We start from the raw sequence: 20154 nt of genomic DNA on the forward strand, positions 1-20154 counted from the left end.
TTGAAAAGTATTTCTTTAGACATCTCAGTTAATAGAAAATAATAAGGCACCAATGTGACCTTTAATACTTCATGCAGAGAGTGTTCTGAGCTGAACACAGAAAATTGTCCTCAGATAAAATGCGGTTAATCCATTCAGAATGAAAGCTTTGTGTATATATTGCTGTGTGCTGGTAGACATTAAGGCAGTGGGGGATAACAAAAGAATTCTGGTGTTCATGCGTGTATTTATCTTCTGTGAGCATCATTAATTAGCATCAAATGAGATATTGATTACAATTTTATGTTGCATGTATGAACTATCATGACCAGTCTACAATAGGATGACAGATGTCATTGATTTATACTTTCTGCTTTCCAGGAGGTATCACTAAACTATCATGTAAAACCTCACACCTTAAATCACTTTCATTGCAGGAGCCAACCAGTCAGCATTGCATACACATTGTCTTCTCAAATGTTATATCATAGCTATTCCTATTATCCATACAGTGATTAAAAACTGCATAAAAATATTGTTCATCAGGACCAAATCATAGGTTTTTGGTTTCTTTGCATGGCCAGGATTAGAAAATTATTTTTATCAGTGCTCATGTCTCTTCTCAAGGAGGAACAGCAAAACAGAAAGGCAGAGAAAAATCTTCACTGAATAATATCATACATGACCTGGAAAGAAATAAAAATTGAGCTCTTGCTCATTTTACTTTGTAAAAAGCTTACAGCACAACGAAGTCAAGAGTTTCATTTTCTAGATTTTTTTTCTTTGTTCCCACACCATCCCTTGTAAGAAGACTGTTGTTGAATTTCAACCATCTTGAACAGGATCTTTATTGCTTTAGCTGATACAGAGTCTCAGTGTGGTAGACCCCAAAGTGGGTTCGTGCCTGAGGGTGTAGAGCCCACCTGAGCCAAGAAGGGAAACAGCAGCAGTTCAGATCAACCACTTCTGTGACTAACAAAGCTCAGCTCTGGTGCCTTAAGGGACTAATTAGAATCTTAGAAGAAAAACAGGCAGTTTCCACTGGCAGTAAGAGCAGGAGATCTAAGTGAGATTCCCATATTTGCTAGTTAAAGATCTGGATCATTGCCCAAAACTTTGTGTGTGTTTGCGTGTGGGGAGTGAAAGAGAGAGGTAGGTAATTGTTACATTTTTCTTTTCTAGAGCTTTTTAGTTGCTTGTTTTCAGTTGTAAATAGAGAAGTTTCATCTTAGGCTCAGAAAAGAACAAAAATTAGTTATGAATTTTCTTTGCCAATGTCAGATGAAAGGGATTACTCTTCAGGGTAACCAAGACTGAATATTTTACTGTTAAGTAAAAGTTTTTACTGTTTTTTAATGATTCTGCCATCCTTGTAGATTTAAGTGTGAATGTCTCTGTCTTTGGGGATAGTTCTTGTACTCTATTTATTCATTTATTTTCATATTTCCTTGCTGTCTAATTGCAAATGAAGCTCTTGCAGAAGACAACTTCAGTCTGCTGGAAGGGATTGTAAGGTTGTTAAGGATTGCCCTTTCTGCCTCCCCTCTAATAGTAAGTAACTTTGGAGGACTTCATCCAGTAGCATGTGAAGCATACTTTTAAATGTAGTTTTTTAGTTATGAAGTTTCTGATTTGCAGTTAATAGGTGATCTTTAAAGCTGTTCTCTTTCTCTTTCTCTTTTTTAAAGTGTTTTGTTTTCTGTTTGAATTTTCATATCATATACATAACAAAATACCCATTGTTCCTCCTTTTAAATTACGTATTTCAAAGACATATGTCATTGAGCAGAATTTACAGTGAAACTGCAGAACCTGCTTTATGCATTATAAGCATTCATATAATTTTAATTATAGAACCAGTAGTGTTCAGCCATAGATCTAATGTATGTTAGAGGAAGAAAATAAATGGCTGTTTTATCTTCCTTTCCTGATACCTCACCTGGGCCCAACTAATAACCCAAATCTCCAAGTTCATGATCCTTTAGTGAGCTCTGCCCTGAGAAACATTCCAGAATTTGACCTACAAGATGAATTTACTTTTAAGAACCTCCAGGTGTAGTCTGTTACTTTGGTTACACTGCCAATATATTATGCAAACTGTATGCTTTGCATTGGAGAGTATTTGTGAACCACAGACTGTCTCAACTGTTTGCTAGCAATTGCTGGAGGTTTATATATACCTGTGGGATAGACACTGGTGAATTGAGATTGAGAAGCACCGATTTGGGGTTTGGGTTTTGTTTTGGGTTGGTTGCTTTTATTTTGGCTACCCTCCAGTTCTTGTCTGGGTGGGTCAGGAAGTCTGGTGGGTTCCAGCTTTTTCAAGAATTGCACCAGAGAAGTATGTCATCATCATTCAGGGGCCAAGACATCACAGAGTGGAAAAATTAGTTCCAATTTGTTTTATTTTGCTCTGACAAGTGGTTCAGCCAAGGACCTAAAATCCAGAAAATCCTTAGTATGCTGACACCTGCCATCTTTCTAGAGGTTCACACTATCTTTCTACATGCCATGTGAGTGTTGACAGTGAATTCAGCAGTGACCTTTGTGGAAAATCTTCACCAAATCTACACTTTTTTTCCAGCTGGTGAAAAGGAACAGCTGTCAGTATCAGTGATCAGTAGAGCTGTGAACACTGCTGAGTCCCACTGGTCTTTGAAAGGGTTGCAGTTGGCCAGATGCTGTTTTCCAGGTAGTTCAGGGGCATCACGAATGGGTTCTTGTAGCTATGCAATCACAAGATTGCTGCTTAGAATCACAGAATGGTTTGGGCCAGAAAGTACCTTAGAGGTCATCTAGATCCAACCTTCTCCTTCATGGGCAAGGACACCTTTCAATAGGCCTTTCAAAGCCCCATCCAAGGTGTCCTTGAACATTTCCAAGCTGTTGCATCTACAACTTCTCTGGGCAGCCTGTTCTAGTACCTCATCACCCTCTGTGTAAAGGATTTCTTCCTAACATCTAATCTCAATCTCTCCTCTATAAGCTTGCAACCGTTGCCCCTTTGTCCTATAACTATTTGCCTGTAGAAAAAGTCACACTCCTTCTTCCTGAGATATTCCATTTAGATAGTAAAAGGCTGTGGTAAGATCTCCCCAGAGACTTCTCCAAGCTGAGCAACTCCAGATCTCTGAGCCTTTTTAGGAGAGATGCTGCAGTCCTCTGATCATCTTCATGACTCTTGTTTGGACTTGCTACAACAGGTCCATGTGTATCATGTGCTGAGAACCTCAGACCAGGACTCAGTACCCCAGGCAGGTCGCAGAAGAGCAGACTAGAGAGGCAAAATCCTCCTCCCTCAGCCAATGGCCACAGTTCTTTGGATGCAGCCCAGGATGCAGCTGAATTTATATGCTGTGAGCACACACTGCTGGGTCAGCTTCTCATCCAGGAGAACCCCCAGGCCCTTCTCCACAGGGCTGCTCTCAATGAGTTCTTTTCCCAGTCTGTTCTCACATCTGGGACTGTCCTGACCCAGGGGCAGCACTTCACACTTGGACTTGTGTGATTCCCATGACTCATGAGGTTCTCACAGATCCACTTCTCAAGCTTGTCCAGGTCCCTGTGGATGGTATCCCTTCGTTCTGCTGTTTCAGCTGCCCTGCTCAGCTTCATGTGGTCTGCAAACCTGCTGAGGGAGCACTAAATGTCACTGTTGATGTCATTGGTGAAGATACAGAAGAGCAGCAGTCCCCAGACAGAGCTCTGAGCAACACCATTCCTCACCAGCCTCCACCTGGAGGGTCCACAAGAGCCATTGACAACAATTCACTGGCTGTGAAATCCATCCAGCAAATTCCTTATTCACTGGAGAGTCTACCCACCACAGCCATGCCTCTCCGGTTTGGAGATAAGCTGTCACATGGGATAATGTCACAGAAACCTAGGTAATTGACATCAGTAAGCCTTTTGTTGGTGACCATTGAAGACACTCCATCATACAAGGCCACTGGGTTGGTCAGGCACAATTTACCCTTAGTAAAGCTGAGCTGGCTGCCTTGGATCACCTCCTTGTCTTCCATGTGCCTTAACACTGCTTCCGTGAGGGTCTTCCGAGGCACAGAGGTGAGGCTCACCACTTTGTAGTTGCCTCTGTGTTCCTTCTTTCTCCCCCTTTTAAAAATGAGAGTAATGTTTTCGTTTTTTTAGTCAACCAGGATTTTACTTGACCACCAGGACTTTTCAAATATAATGGAGAATGGCTTGGCCAGAACACCAGCCAGCTTCCTCAGGACACTTTTAGTGTCCTGCTGCTGTTGCAGTGGGAACTTTCTTCCTAGTACTTTACTAGAGCTTACTTGCTTCAATTTAGGTGCATTACTTATTCTTCTTCCCTCTAGGGACATGAACTGTTCCCCATTTTCTTTTCATATTGCTATCTTTTACATACTCAAGGACAACTGCTATCTCTTGTCAGTCTTCCTTTTTGTGGCACAGCTGGTTTTTTCAGTCTTCCCTCTTGGGTCATCCTTGCCAAGATTTTTAGCCTGCTGACTGCTATCTTTTGAAGCCTTTTAAAATTTATTGCATCTTATTCTGTGTTGTGTGTACATCAGCCCAGTTATGTCTCATTGACTTCTATTAACAGAAATAGCATCAGTTTCTCCTCACCTCTGGTGCTTTTTTTGGTAAGTGTCCCAGTATACTCTCTCAGTGTCTCTTCTGTGATGTGGCTATTTCTTTTGACAGTTACTTTCACTTTTTATACTCTGCAGTTAGTTTTTTTCTTCCTAAATTTAGATGCTTACATTTGTTTTTGTTGAATCTTGCTGTGCAGATTTCATAATATAAAATATTTTCAAACTACTGTTTTTGAAATACTCAACCCTCCTGGGCTGATGCAATCCCCTTAGTCCTATGTTACCTATATAATCATCCATGTTGTAAAATAAAGTATGGACTGGAATTATATTGAGGAAAAATTAAATTGCTTCTCATAGTAAAGTTTTCCTGCAATCTTCTTTTGAACTAATGATGACTATACCTCAAATATATTTTATTAACCAGCTATGAGCTCTTTTGCAACCAGCTGTGATGATTCCACATAGCCACTCTCTCTGCTTATAGAAATGTCATAAGAGACAGTATCAAGAGCCTCACTGAGCCAGTTAAACTATCACAGAAAAGAATTAGATTGGTTTTATATGACTGCCCTTAGACAAATCCATATCATCTGTTCATCATCTCGTAATAATTGCCAATAATATACCAATAATTGCTAATCTTTTTGGGCCAGAATTTACTGCTGTCCACATTTTCTAGTTGCCCACCATACACTTCATCATCAGACTGTTGATAAACAGGCATATCTAAGGTGATGCACTTTTTAATGTTGAGTGCAATTTCATGGTCCCCTTGCTTCACCTAAATGAGAACCACAGAACTTTTTCTCAGATTTCTCAGTGACTGCTTTGCATTTATCCTTAACCACTTGCCTTCTTTCCTTGTTTTTTGGCACATGGATAGACCATTGTTGCAGTCAAGTGTGACTGTAAAGCTCTGCTCAGAATCAGACAGGCCTGTTGTACAGACAAGGAGGGTAAAGTACAGCCAGGTACAGATGGACTGCAGCCTCCATGAAAGCTAAGATGCACTAAATGACTGTAAACTATCATTTTCCTGAGGGTACACCAATAGTGCCCAAGGCAGCTCTTTGATCAGAAAACAGGCAGGTCACATACAACAGCCATTCTGGCATGACCAAAGAGCCCTCTAGTAGGACCTCTGTTTCCACCTGTGTTCTCAAGTTTTCAAAAGTTGCCATGCAGATCTCTGACTGTCACACCCACCTTTCCCCCATGCTGGTGTGATTAACTTGTGCTTTTGTTTCTTCTAGCAGTTGAGACTTTCCTTTATGTAATTCTAGCAAATCTAGGCAATAATTTCTGAGCTGGTTCAAACAAATTTTGCCGTCTTCTGTTATTCGTACTGTACTTTCTTCCTATAGTCATTGCAAAACTATGAAGTCAGTAAAATGAACTATTCTTATCTGAAAGTCACCGTTACAGATTACAAGGTTTGTCATCCACTGGACTGATTTAGTTTGCAAGTTCTTTCTATTGGAGAGACACTGGAACTGATGTCAGTACTCTTGAGAAGTGTATTTGCTCTCAATTAGCTACATTTGCCCAGGCTTTTACCAGACAGCAAATTTGGCCCTTCATTCATATGTGTGCTTCCTCTTGTACTGAAAATTAATATAATTTCCTCTTTGAAGCATCTAATAAGACCAAACTGGATGTAATTTAAAGATGTCTTGTATTAGTGTTTACAGCAAAAACTTCTGCAATAGACTGCAACTCAGTTTTTACCTCTACTATTTCCATCATTAACAGATACTTCTGCACAGGGTAGAAATTGACTCAGTTTGCAGTAAAATAATAATTTTGAATAATTTGTGTTTTGTACATACATTCATTATCAGAGATTATTTGCAGTGGGAAATTGAGTAACCACAACCCTGATATACAGGCAACTTTTCTTTTTAAAATAGGTCAAAGATAATCTATGGAATGTGCAGGCTTCATCACTTTCCCTATGTGACTTCTTGCTTATAAATCATTGAATAATCTTTAAAATATATCAGTTCTGATTTTTGGAGTGCCACTGATGAGTAGGATGTCCTCTTCCAAATGGATCTCTTTACTTTGTCTATATTTCTGGCCTTGTTCTATCTGTGATGGCTGTTGCCTTCAGGTTGGAGCAACATCCCACTCCCACCAAAAAGGCATGGCTTTTTGACCTAAAAGCAACTTTCATTTTCTAAATCGGGCCTAATACCTTTGATACTTTCAAAGCCTTCTGTCGGGTGCCTGTTGCTTCACATGAAGAGAAATGTAGTAAGTGAAATTCGGGGGTTTGTCATGCTCAAAAAAGCAGCAATAAGTGTCACAGAATAGGTACAGTAGTTATAGGAATCAGGAGGCCACAAAGCAGAAAAGGTGCAGGCGAAACTGTCCTGTGGCATCTGGTAATTCTAAGAGGCCTATTAATGCTTGCTGCAGTTGAAGGAGTCTCATTTGGAGGGGTGTGTCTTCTTACCTCTGTATTTTCCTCTTTTTCTGTTTGACTGCCGTGGTGGGTGCAGGCTATTGTTTTGGCTTGGAATATGCTTAATTGCATCTTGTTTTAAAAGTCTTGTCCTGAACCCTTATGGTGAAATATAGTGTAGGAGTTTTGTTACCATTTCATGGCTGTTTATTCCTAAACTGATTTTTCTAGATCATATTAAACATAATTGATTTGTTTCCATGAAAAATGACCACTCTACTCTGCTGTATATTCAGACTGTGTAAATTATTATCAACCTGGGATTTCTGAAGAATTCAGTTCTGGGCAGTCTCTGCTCCCATAGCAATCAGTTAATTAGCATTTAAGATTTTTTCCCCTCAAATGCTTAGCTTATACAGTAGGCAGATTTTTTAATTCCTTCTTTGGTTTGTCTTGGGTTTTCTACAGCAAACTGCACTAGTAGTGTAAGTCTGGGTTTACCCTGTTCAGTGAGTGGTCTCATCTTGTTTTTATGCCTTGATCAATTAAAATATTTGCTTATGTGATGTTTGTTTTTCTTTCTCTGCTTTATTCTTGTATTTTGGCTTTGCAGAAGTGAATCTGCAAGTGTTGCTATGAAGGTTACAGTCACATTTTTCTTAAGGCCAAGGCCACTCTTTCTTGCATAGCATTTCCCAGTTGTGAGGGCTGCAATATAATGATAAAAATCTGTTGGAAGAGTGACAGAATCTTAATTATATAGGACTGCAAATGCTTATGAGATTTGCTTCAACTACAAACCAAGAGGAGTTTAGACCATTATCAAAACATATTTTTAAACACTGGGACAGTGTTCTATATGTTGGCATTTGAAATTTGTACAGGGACAATTGTAAATATAAGGATTTTTCTCTGCTTAATTAAAGGCACTCCTCTGCAGAAATAAGAAAGCAATTTACTGTCCAACCAGGCTTTGCACAGTTCTGTCAACGGAGCTTAAGTACCCCTGGCTTTTCTACATTTCAACTGGTAAGTTCTGGATTTATCTTCTTTGCACAGGTTTGGCATGTACATTGCTTAGTGTTTTTAGGGTAAATTAATGATCTTCTAAGTTGTCTTACTTTCCACTGGCTTCTATCTGAAACTGTTAAAAAATACACTCTGGTGAGCTGAGGAAATAATACCTTTGAGAAAAAGAAGAATGTTCCTTGGAGCCTGGAATAGACAGTCCCTCTACATATTACTATGAATCAAAGTTAATTAGTAAGTGTTGGAGTATATTACATTCTTTCCCTGATGCAAACATTCAACTTCTTCAAGTAAATGCTTTGTATGGTAGTCCTTCTTCTGCCCTCCAGGTTTATATACTGAGCATGATTCCATGTGGTCTGCAATATCCTGGGGTTCCCTGTCCTGGCTGTGTCCTCTCCCAGCTTCTTGTGCATCCCCAGTCTCCTTGCTGGTGGCTGGTAGGAGGAGTAGACAAAGGCCTTGGTTCCTTGTAAGCACTGCTCAGCAATAGTGAAAACAAATTTTATTATCAACACTGTTTCCAGCGCGAATCCAAAACACAGCCCCATAATATTTACTATGAAGAAAAATCAACTGTATCCATGCCAAAAGCAGCACAGATCAATGAATAAAGAGAAAAAAAAAGAAAGGTAGAGTCTCAACAAGCTCGACTTAATACAATTTCCAGAACTAGCAGTAGGGGCAACGTGCTGACTGTTTTCCAGTGCTGTAGAATGTGCATGTTAAGTGAGAAATGCTGAAGTATGTCCTGATTGGCATAGATATAATTGAGTCAACTATTATGTGTCTCCAAGTCTTCTTCAGCCTTCCACATGTAATCACCCTCTAAAGAAGTTAGATCATATGACAGTGCCCTTATGACAAAGGGAAAAAATGCCAGGTTTTTTACTTCCTTTGAGGATGAGTATTATGTAAACATACCATGCCATAAATGAAACTATGATTTTGCAACTCTACCCGTCCCAACCCTTTTAATTTTTGATTCTTTTTGCGAGGCCTGATAAGTAGAAGCACGAAGAGTGTTTGTGCACTCTTCACTCTGTGAAAATATAGATGCAAGTGGGTTGTTTCCTATGTCAGGGCCTCCCGCCACTACTCACTTCCTTAATCTGAAGCTCTGTGATCTTTAACTTGTTCCTTGTGGTTACTCAGCCTGATGTGGCCAGGTCCCTTTTGCTGCATGCAGACAACCGCTTGTTCTACTAAAAAGAAAAGAAAGGTAGTATTTCATTTACCAAGCAGTGTGCTGTAGCTGCCATTTTGTGTGGGCTGTCGCAATCTACGTGCCTCTAATTCCTCATCCTTTAAAAAGGTATGTTTGCAGTTATGGTTTGTGGCATTTTCTGTAAAAAATTGTTTGGGTTTTTTTTTTTGTGATTTGTGAAAAGGAGTGCTGGCGTCTTATTTAAGCCATTTTCTGTGTTTCCTTGTTTCCTTTGAAAAGTTGCATGAGTTGTTAGGGAGATAATTTCCCTCCACCTGCATTTACTTTTTACACTATCTTTTTTACATTTGTATCTGATTTACAATAGTCAAAAGCACATTTTTCTAGTGATTAAAGGTTATTCTTAACAGTTGCACTAGAAAAAGAGGACACAATGAAAAGCAATGAATTTGACCTGTCAGAATTGAAAAACGTGACTTCTGAAAGGGAGTGCAATGGTTAATCAAAAAGTAGATTGTATTAAGCAGAACTATTTTGCATGTAAAACATATCTTCAGCAACAGAAAAGATGTATGCCTTTGTATACTTTAAGCTGTGTTTTACTTTAATATTCTAGGAATTGTTTTTTTAAAATATGTTATCTATATTTCTATCTATTATATATTATTTATTCATTATATATTTTCTACATATTTAGATCTAAAAATCTATATATAGGCCTATTTACATATCTGTATACTAATATGCTATGCTTTACCTGCTGACAGTACAGTAAGTGAGCTTCAACCATATTATGCTGATAATTAATAAGAAAACAATAGCAAATGAAGTTTACTCTTTACTCATAACTATTGATCCAGCATGTTCACCACTACACTGTGTGCAAACCAGAGATAGTGCTTAAACTAAAAACCATCAGAGTATTTTTCTTTGGCTTACTGCCTCGTAGTTTGATGGACCTGCTAGTGATGTGAAGTTTTCCCATTGGCCAAAAAGAGCAAAGAAAGGGAAGGATTTTTCCCAGAGACATTGTTGATAATTCATTGGATGCCTTAAATGTACAGGCAGAGAAGTGAGCTCAGAGACTGTGTTTATGTAGAAACAAATACAGTTTCCCTATAAAAGGGGGACCTGGAATAGGGGATGATACTAGGTCAGGTTCAAAGCTCTCTACTAAAATATTTGCAGGAGTATTGATCACAACTGGGGTTTTTCCAGGGGATTAAATTGGTTTGCTTCTCCTAGATGTTTCCCGCACATTTCTTCCAAATATGCTTCACTTTCTGCAAGATATTTCTGGTTTTTTGTTATCTGAAAACTTCCTCAACTGTATTTCCAGAACACTAAAATAGTTCCAAAGCTTGTGTTTACTATTAATTTTTGTAACACATTTTCTTGTGTACTGTGGCTGATGTGGCATTTTAAGTGTGAGCCATTTCAGTTCAGAGTTACTGGAGCTTTGCCGTTGTTGAGTCTCTATGCATGTTTTATAAATTCAGAAATTTCTCATTCTCCAATTGAGCTAAAATTCCTGATGTTATAGATATAACAATAGTATGCAGTGGTGTCACTTCATTCTCTGGTGAAATTCCTGTTGACTTCCATGGAACCCTTGCATGACCAGGCCTCAGTATTAATGAGGGAAGACTACCTGATTTTGACCCACAGATTTTTTTCTGTGCAGAAGAACTCTGGAGTAAAAGGACAATAGCTTAAGAATATTGGATGAAGCAATAGGCCTCATCCTAGAGGATCCCAGAATAACATTGAATATAAAGGTGTGTTGGTACCAGGGACATTGGGTGCCTTCCCCACAATGCATCAACAGCACCACAGACAGTATTTTTTGCTGGCAGCTTCAGAAGACAACCTTGTGAAAGATATCTGAGCTAATCAGTGTGATGCAATCCTCACCCTTTAGAGAAAGGAGGATTTATTAACTGGTTTTTGCTAGAATTTTTCTTCACAGTAAACAAGTTTTCCAGTGCTATAATTCTAATGCTGCAACTAATTTTCTTCTATCTTACAGCTATGAGGTTTCATCAGCCTTTCTGGAACCCACAGGAAATAAACTGTAGATTTTCTAAAGCTGTGGTTTTTAGATCTACTTTTTACTTGTCAGAAAAATCAATGATGAGAGAGTCTAGTCTCTGTACTCAACTGGACAAATATTGTATTTCCTAAAGATATATGGGGTATTTTTATTTGCTACATAACAAGTAAAATAATTTTCAGTTTTGTCTATACATAGAATAACATACACATTTAATACATGAAGTCACATTTATTTGTATGTAGAACATCTCTAGGTACCAAATCAACCAAGAGTTTCTGTCTCTGTTTTTGACACTAAAGAGATAAAAATCAGACAGTTTAGTGGCATGCATGACTCGTAGAGCTTGTACTTGTTTAACGTTGTTCTAAGTGGACCTTCTGTTTAAGAACGGCTACTTAAATGTTACAAGATACAACTCTGTCTATCAAGGTGCAGTGCTGTGTGCTGTAGAAATGGGGAACATTAAAGGTTTGCAGTAATAACTTTAATAGTGCCATGTAATCTTTTGCAAAAGCACTGTATAAACCCTTGATAAATACGATAAATTAAGAACTCCAGTAAGACAAACCTCAGTAGCATTCAGAGATGAAAAATAGTAAATTTTTCTGATTTTGAGTATATGTTGTCCTCAATTTTGTTTGCATTCAAAAGCACAGAGCATTTCTGACAGTGTCTTTCAGGCACAGCACCTCAAATGACTGCATCTTTGTGACAGGAGCAGCCACGGTGCTTACAGTTGGTCCTTAGCTCTGTCACCTCTGGCACTTGGAGTAAATTCCAAGACTTGGCCTTGTTATTCCTAGTGTGTTTTGTCTGCTGTCTCCTGCCCATTGGCATTGCCTGTCACTGGCATTTTGGTCACCTCCTTTATATCCTTTCTTGTTCCTAGGTTAGAAGTTTAGATGTTTGTTTTTGATCTGTAATAAATAATGGGACAATTACAATAGTTAAATAAATACGCCTGAATTACTCTATCAAGAAGAACCTTCTGTTGCTAAAATAAATGCATTTTTATTTCTCATTAGCCTTCCTTTTATGATGCAGTAGACCCAGTAGACTTTGAAGGCTTCCTGATGACACAGCTGAACAAGTCGGAATTAGATCTAGCACGAGAACTTGGGGACTTTCCCGAAGATGATCTGGATGTTGTCTTTACACGCAAAGAGTGCAGGACTTTGCAACCCTCTATGCCAGAAGATGGGTAAGGAGAGTTTCTGTCCCTCCAAAATGCTGCAAAAATAGTAAAATTTGGTTTTGAATAGTTAAAAATAGTTTTGAAGGTGTTGATCCAAAATCACTGGGCCACCCTTCCAGCTATTACGTAGTTCCTGAATGAACTTCAAATGTTTGAACTTTGCCACTGGCTTTGTTAGGCTTGTTTGCACACTTAAAATTCTGCAAGTGTTTACCCAACTTCCTAAGCTTGGTAGCGGGAGAAGTGAGGCAGGCATCAACCAGGAAGAAGAATAAAGAAGGACAGGAGGATGCTATGAAAAATAATTTTTGCAGCTGTGATGCCAGAGATGAAAGTTGATACTGATCATGTGACACACACAGTATTGAGGTTTGGGTTTTTTGTTTGTTTGTTTTTTTGCCAGCTGGGTGTTACATGGCATTGATCAGATCTCCAAGAATCTCCTTCTCAGTACCTGTCTTGCTTAAATGGGAGGAAAAGGTTCATACTTCACAAGGTTATGAAGGGGTGTGAGTGTTAATTTCTAGTGTAGAAGTCACATGTGGTTTTAGGCTGACATTGATGAAATAATTACTCTGTTTTCAACAGCTTGAATTAAATAGGTATCATGTGGTGATGCTCAATGGTCCTGTAAATATTTAATCTGGTTTGAAAAACAGGCAAGGTATGAGCAGAAGAATTTTTCAGAATTAGACAATCCATCTGAGAGTTTTCCAAAGTGGTATTAGAAAGTCTATGCATTCTATACAAAATACTCAACAGGCCTTTGGAGTTCTACTTTTAGGTACCTTTAACAGTGAAATAGTCCCTGAAGGGGTTAGTTTATGGTGTCTTGGCTCACAGGGTAGACCTGCATCCCTCTCTGTTCCTGTTGCTACATGCTGCTCTAATTTTTACCAGCCAGCTGTTCAAAGTAGAGCCCTATATAACAGCAGTATTTGCTTAGTGTTTTCTGCCCGACGTACCAAATGCAATGAGGCCAAGCAGGAAACACAGTTTGTGTGATTTTTGCCAGCTGTGGACTTAGCTGAGAACCCTCTCTCCAAGCAAAGTTTCAGTCTGCAAGTTTCTTCTTGGCCCAGTGCTTTTCTCAAGAAGTTCAGGAGAACAAAAACAGTAGAGATGAGATGCCATAGTAGGTTACCTGAGAACTCTTTGAATCACACAGCTTGTAAGGGATTTTCTAATATTTGCACAAAAAGTGATTTTCACTTGAAGTCACTCATAGAAAAAGTCCCAGTCTTTACAAGATTTTTTTTTCCTGTGGATTTGAGAGAGAGAATGCATGTGGGAGACAATGAATTTTTTTTTTCTTTTTTTTTTCTTTTTTCTTTTTTTTTTTTTTTTTTACTTGAGGTAATCTTTTGTTTAAATGATGGACAAAAGTACCGAAATAATTATTCAACTTTTGAAATTACATCTAAAATAAGGTCATTTCTTGCCTAATTCCAAGGTTACTTCCCACCACACCTGATGTTTAAAACAGCAGTTACCTGTTTGTTTTTCCAGTGGGAGACCATGCAGGCTCATGCTGTACAATCAGTTTTATGCCTGATTTGCACCACAAAGTTATTAAGTGTTTTATAAGCAGCCCGTGACAAAGCTCAAATAGTCAGTACCAACAAATATGCTTTCAGCAGGTGTTTTTTTACACAGCAGTTTGCCACTTAGCCATTCACATTGCTGTCACTGATATTAGTGTTTTTACAGAGAATCCTGGCCAAGGGTGCTGGGATGTGTAAGAGAAGGGGCATGAACCAAGGATTGGCCTGCAGGCAATGCAGTCTTTGATGTCTCTGTGGTACCATCGACCTAACTGGGTTCTTGTGCTGCCTGCCAGCAGACACACCTCCCACCTGAACCAGAGGCAGGAACCACCAGAGGCAGGGCCACTCCTACTCTTTTACTCATTTGGATTGGAAAATTCTACAAGATATTTTGGAACAGGTCATTAAAATTTTTAAGAATAGGGATAGGGGAATTATGCCACAGCATCATGATGTGAAGTTCATGCACATTGTCAAGACTTGCAGTTCCAAACAGCATCCAGTCAATCAAGGAGGACTTACACCCCCCTTCATTAAAGGAGACTAATTTGAAAAACAGAAAATTAAAATATAATGTATTCTTAGAACTTAAAGTTTTATGTTATGTTATGTTATCCTGTCTGATTAAAAGCTTAGGGTCACTTTTTTAGATTTTTCTTTGTTTCTGTGAGAAAGAGAAAGTTGCACATACATAGAAACTAGGTATTTGCAAGAGTCCAGGAGGTGAGGCCTTTAAAAAAAATTTCTGTATCTTGAGCCTTGTTATCAAGTTTTGAAAATCACAAGGTTGGTTATGTTGTATTTTACTAAATATATTTTTATTTTTATTTTTATTTTTATTTTTATTTTCATTTTCATTTTCATTTTTATTTTCATTTTTATTTTTAATTTTACTAAATTTTATAGCAACCTCACTCTTATATGTATGAATAGATAGTGTGGCAAGTGGTTACCTCTGTTTAATGTATGCTTGTACATTTATCAGTACAGTACCAAAAACCTGCATAAGGGAATTCATGCAATACAGTGGATTTTTAAACCTCAAACAATAGTTTAGCAGTAAAATAAATACATAGGAGAGGACTAACAGAGAGGCTGTTATCTGACTAGCATGTTTTGATAAATTTGTTTGTCCAGAAAGTATGACTTAGGAGCTGAAATATGTTGCTTTTTCCACAGGGTTGAACTGGACTCACATGTCAAAGACTGTGTTCACACTTATGGACGTGAGTGGCTGATAGTGAATCGAAAGTAAGCAACATAAAACTAAATAAAATCAAAAATACTTTGCACCTTACTTATCAGAGAGGCGATGTTTGCTGGTATAAGTAATCCTAAATTTAAAATGATTTTAGTCAGCAGTTGAAGATAAGAACTGACTTTTCAGTAGTATAAATAAATTACACAGGTAAGTATAAATAACTTACACCTACTTATAAATTAGTAGTATAAATAACGCGAAGCATAAGTAATATTGTTTTGTTGAGATGGTGTGCACTGCCAAATGCTGTTGCATCTGTTCCTTAATTATCAGGCACTTTGGGAATGGATGGGAAGTTGAAGGGAAGAAATTCACATCAACCCTCTGTAACAATGATTTATCTTAATCAGGAAAACTAGTACTGTTTGATCCCACTAAAAGGAAAGATAACAGGGATAAAGATTGTATTTGCATGCTTTTCTCCTATTCATGCCCTGAAAATTCATCATGATTTGACTTCCAAATGTGTCTGAAAACTCAAGGATTATGGGCTTTCCCAGCAGTGATTGAGTGTATTCATGGGATTATCAGCGTTGTATCCAAATTTGCTATTTTACATCAGTAAATTATTTCTGCACAGTGTAATTCAGCACACAGTTGAGCCTGTAGTCATTATAAGTGCTCAATTTCCTTTAGTTTAGTTCATAATGTTTTAATTTTATTTTATTCTGTTTCACGTGTGAAATGTGAAGGGAACTCTCAGTCAGTGCTCTCTGTGGCAGGGATGTCTGTTCCCAAGTTCTTAGGGGATTCTCTGAAATGTCTTGCCCCCTTCCCCATCACCTCACCCTGTTCTTCAGAACGAGGTTTTTGGAGCTCTGTTTTGTCTGTAGCACTTCCTCTTCATCCACTCCTGCACTCGTGCACTCTTGAAAAGCAGAAGAAGAAGCTGGTGGTTGAGTGCTGACACATTTGCTGCCATTCTGTTGTGCCCCTCACTCTCCCTTGTTACTCTGTGTTTTTCTGGCGTGATGTACATCATCAGCCAGTGCCTTATGGGTGTACAGTGGTGATTGTAGAGGAATTTGCGCTGTTTAACTGTGCAGCTTGTGCTCCTCAGTGGAGCGGCTGCTGGGGGTTATTAAGAGACTTCCTCCAGGGGTGCTGATGAAATTGAATTCTCAGAACTGCTCTGCATGAGTCACTAAAAGTAGGCTAGTGGGTTTTGTGGGCTCTTCTCCCACACCACTCAGAGCAGAGGCAATTGCTCTTGCACAGAGTGCTGTTCTGAGCATGCTGTAAAAAGCCAGTGTGCAGCCTTGTTTGTTTATAGGAGAAAATAGTGAGCAGCAAAGTAGGTGAGGTGAAAAATAGAACATAGCTATTTTTGCATTTATGTGTGCTAGTAGAAATGTGAATGGAGCATAGAAATACTCTATGTGGAAAGTTTTTGCTGAGTGTTTTGCTATTTCATTCATTCAGGTGAGGTAAATTTGCATTCAAAATCTATTGAGCAGTTGACTCTATAGTAAACATGGTGGTGGACTCTGCCAGAGAGCTGAGCTTTGGCAGCTGTGGCTAACAATGCAAGCAAGTTATTAAAAATTATGAAAAACAAAACACTACCAAATATGCTGCAGTGTCACATAAGCCAGTGATAGATTGTTACTGGAAATCTCATGTTATGCTTGGAAAGTTGTTTTGTTTTTTTTTTAAAGGCATGAGAGGAAGATATCAAGAGAGAAGTGAGAAAAAAGTAATTGTAGAAGGCTTTGTTTTGAGAAAGGCTGGGAAAAATGTAGTTGTCTGCTTGACAGATGTTATAGAACAGGTTGCTGAATATATTTTCTGGTGAGCTATGGGGGAGAGGAGCGTGTGAGTGACTTTGATCCATTCATGCATGTGGAGGTTCAGAACAGGAGACTGAGGAGTCGCCAGTGGGTGGTCATCCTCAGGCCCCAGGGTAGAATGTGGCAGAAAAGCTGGGCACAGCTGGAGTCCATGTGGGCTTGCAGGAAGCTGAATGGGAAGCTTGTTCCTGTCCCCGTTTCTCCTTTCAGTTGTCCTTTGTTCTTTTTCCTCATCTCATTTTCTTAATTCAGTGTGTACCCATTCAACTGGCATGTGCATTAAAACCATGGTTTGCCACTTGGTGAGTTCAGTGTGTACCCATTCAACTGGCATGTGCATTAAAACCATGGTTTGCCACTTGGTGAGTTCTAATTGCTGTAATGCTTTTCAAAATAAATAAACAATATAAATAAATTTTCTAGGAGCACTTTAGGGGGAAGGCGTCTCTAGTGTAGTTTTCACACCACAGGGAAAATGTGAACTTAGGTACGTAAATTTCTCCATTAATCATTTGTTTGCCACCAGATGTAGTGAAAAAAATAATCTGTACAAACTCTTGGATTCTTAAATGCCTTAAAGTCATGCAGAATTTCTGCCTTCCATTCTGGATGATTACGGTGGTTCCAAAACAAGGTCACATCCAAGGGGAGCTGGGATTGTCTTTTTATGACCAGTTTTCATTGCAGTGAACTGGCAAACGACTGAAATGCAAACAATTAAAATTAAAACACATCAGAGCATATAATTCAGTTACTCCCAAAATGTAATAAAAAGGTGTCTCCCTGATCAATAATTGCTTATTGTGTCTTCTTTATGAAAGTACTCAGATGTTCAGTCCTTTCTTTGGGAGTGTCACAGAAGAAAAATGAATGAAGCAGGATCTTGTAAATAAGGAGACTGATTGCAAAAAACCATCACAGGATTTAGCAAATTCCATACTAAAGTGAAAGAAACAGAGCTCTGGATGCATCTAACACCTTTTTTTCAGGGTACCTGCTGGTTTTTTCCAACTGCCTCGAAAATGTAACTTGAAATTTCAGGAGAATTTTTCAAATGTACCAGCCTGGAGGTTTCCACTGTGGCATAAAAATAGCCTTCTTCAAAACCAGGCATTTTTTTTGGAAGGTGTAGACTGTTGCATGTGATTAACTTGGGATGCTAGCTAGGTCCAGCATAAGAGCAGTAAGAGCTTTGAGGTATGTAATTGAAGAAGCCAGCCAAGAGATAAGTGATCCTGATCCATGTTCTTCAGGTCACTGAAATGATCACCATGTCTGAAGAGGAGATAAGAGCAGATTTTGTACCTAGGTCAGGTTTTCCTGCTGTCTGAGGTTTATTCTCTATAGAAAAATTACCTGAATTTCATTTTTTCCTTTAAAACTGTTCTTAATATATATTATAGAGTTGCAGTGGTATGTTAAAACACATAAAGTTGTCAAATGTCACATTTTTACATAAAAGCTGTGCTACACTACTTTTTGCAGAATAATATTTTCAGTTTTAAAATAATTTTTAATTTGTCTTTTCTGTTTTATTTTCCTTTAACACCTCCTCATGCTATCCTGACTTTCTCTGACTTCTCCATAAAAGAAACCAAGGGAATTCAGATACTTGTAGCCTGAAAAACAAAGGATCCCGGAAAGATTTTCACAAAACTCTTCAAAAACAAACATTCGAATCGGAAACATTGGATTCTGGCAATGCAACTTTTCAGGTACATTTTGTTTACTTTGGGAAAAGTGATCAAATATGGCAGCTTCCCTCAAAAGAAGCATCTGGTGTGGCCTCCCCTTGAACGCAGTTTTGGTCACGGCAATGTAAGAGGGATATAAAGCTGTTGGAGAGCATCCAAAGAAGGGACACAAAGATGGTGAAGCTTTATGGAAGTGGCTGAGGTCACTGGCTCTGTTCAGCCTGCAGGACACTGAGGGGAGACCTCACTGCAGCTACAGCTTCCCTGTGGGGAGAAGAGCAGGGGCAGGCACTGATCTCTGCTCTGGGGGCACCCTCAGGTGACAGGACCCGAGGGAAAGGCCTGAGGTTGTGTCAGGGGAGGTTCAGGTTGGGTATCAGGGAAAGGTTCCTCACCCAGAGAGTGGCTGAGCACTGGCAGAGGCTCCTCAGGGAAGCAGTCACAGCACCAGCCTGACAGAGTTCAAAGAGCCTTTGGACACTGCTCTTGGGCACATGGTGTGATTCTTGCAGTGTGTTGTGCAGAGCCAGAGTCACAAGACTCTGTGATCCTTAGTGGGTCCCTTCCAGCCCAGTGTATCCTGTGATTCTGTAATCAGTGATGCCATCAAGCAGAGCACCCTGCTCGCCATTAGGCCTCACAGCAGAGGAGAGGCATGAAGATCCCCTCTGCCAGGATCACAGACAGCCACTCTGTGACACCCTGGTGCCCAAACCACAGCTCGACATCTCCTTGTTTCCCAACAGGTCGGGGGGCCCCAGCCTGTGCCAGAGGAGGCCTCGAGGACGGCCCAGGCCTGCTCGGACCTGGAGCTGCGCAGCCTGGAGCCGGAGCCCCGGCTGGAGCACCTGCTGCGGAACCTCAGAGCCGAGGACTGCGAGAGGCTCAACGAGGAGGCGCGCCGCACCAACAGGCACCCCGAGCTGCTCGCCCTCTACCCCTCCGTGGATGAGGTGAGCCAGAGCTCCACTGTCCTGCTAGTCTTTCCTGGCTGGCTGTCCCAGCATGCCTGAGGTTATGACTGCACCACAGTAGATGTACACCTCTCCTCTCCTCTCCTCTCCTCTCCTCTCCTCTCCTCTCCTCTCCTCTCCTCTCCTCTCCTCTCCTCTCCTCTCCTCTCCTCTCCTCTCCTCTCCTCTCCTCTCCTCTCCTCTCCTCTCCTCTCCTCTCCTCTCCTCTCCTCTCCTCTCCTCTCCTCTCCTCTCCTCTCCTCTCCTCTCCTCTCCTCTCCTCTCCTCTCCTCTCCTCTCCTCTCCTCTCCTCTCCTCTCCTCTCCTCTCCTCTCCTCTCCTCTCCTCTCCTCTCCTCTCCTCTCCTCTCCTCTCCTCTCCTCTCCTCTCCTCTCCTCTCCTCTCCTCTCCTCTCCTCTCCTCTCCTCTCCTCTCCTCTCCTCTCCTCTCCTCTCCTCTCCTCTCCTCTCCTCTCCTCTCCTCTCCTCTCCT

At 39.9% G+C, this 20154-nt stretch overlaps 1 protein-coding gene across 2 annotated transcripts in view; it reads left to right on the plus strand.

Moving 5' to 3' along the window:
- The window catches only part of DOCK8 (dedicator of cytokinesis 8), a 90500-nt gene that overhangs the window by 10116 nt on the left and 60230 nt on the right, over positions 1-20154 (plus strand). Inside the window, exons 2-6 of one of the 2 annotated variants that reach the window (XM_063422811.1) lie at positions 7896-7998; positions 12248-12423; positions 15144-15215; positions 18607-18730; positions 19456-19662. In XM_063422811.1, the coding sequence (XP_063278881.1) occupies positions 7896-7998; positions 12248-12423; positions 15144-15215; positions 18607-18730; positions 19456-19662 (682 nt within the window). Of the gene's footprint in view, positions 1-7895; positions 7999-12247; positions 12424-15143; positions 15216-18606; positions 18731-19455; positions 19663-20154 lie in introns of those variants that run through there. The other variant, XM_063422812.1, reaches the window with a different exon arrangement.

Source organism: Prinia subflava, chromosome Z, assembly GCF_021018805.1.
Source record: "Prinia subflava isolate CZ2003 ecotype Zambia chromosome Z, Cam_Psub_1.2, whole genome shotgun sequence".
NCBI classification, from domain to species: Eukaryota; Metazoa; Chordata; class Aves; order Passeriformes; family Cisticolidae; genus Prinia; species Prinia subflava.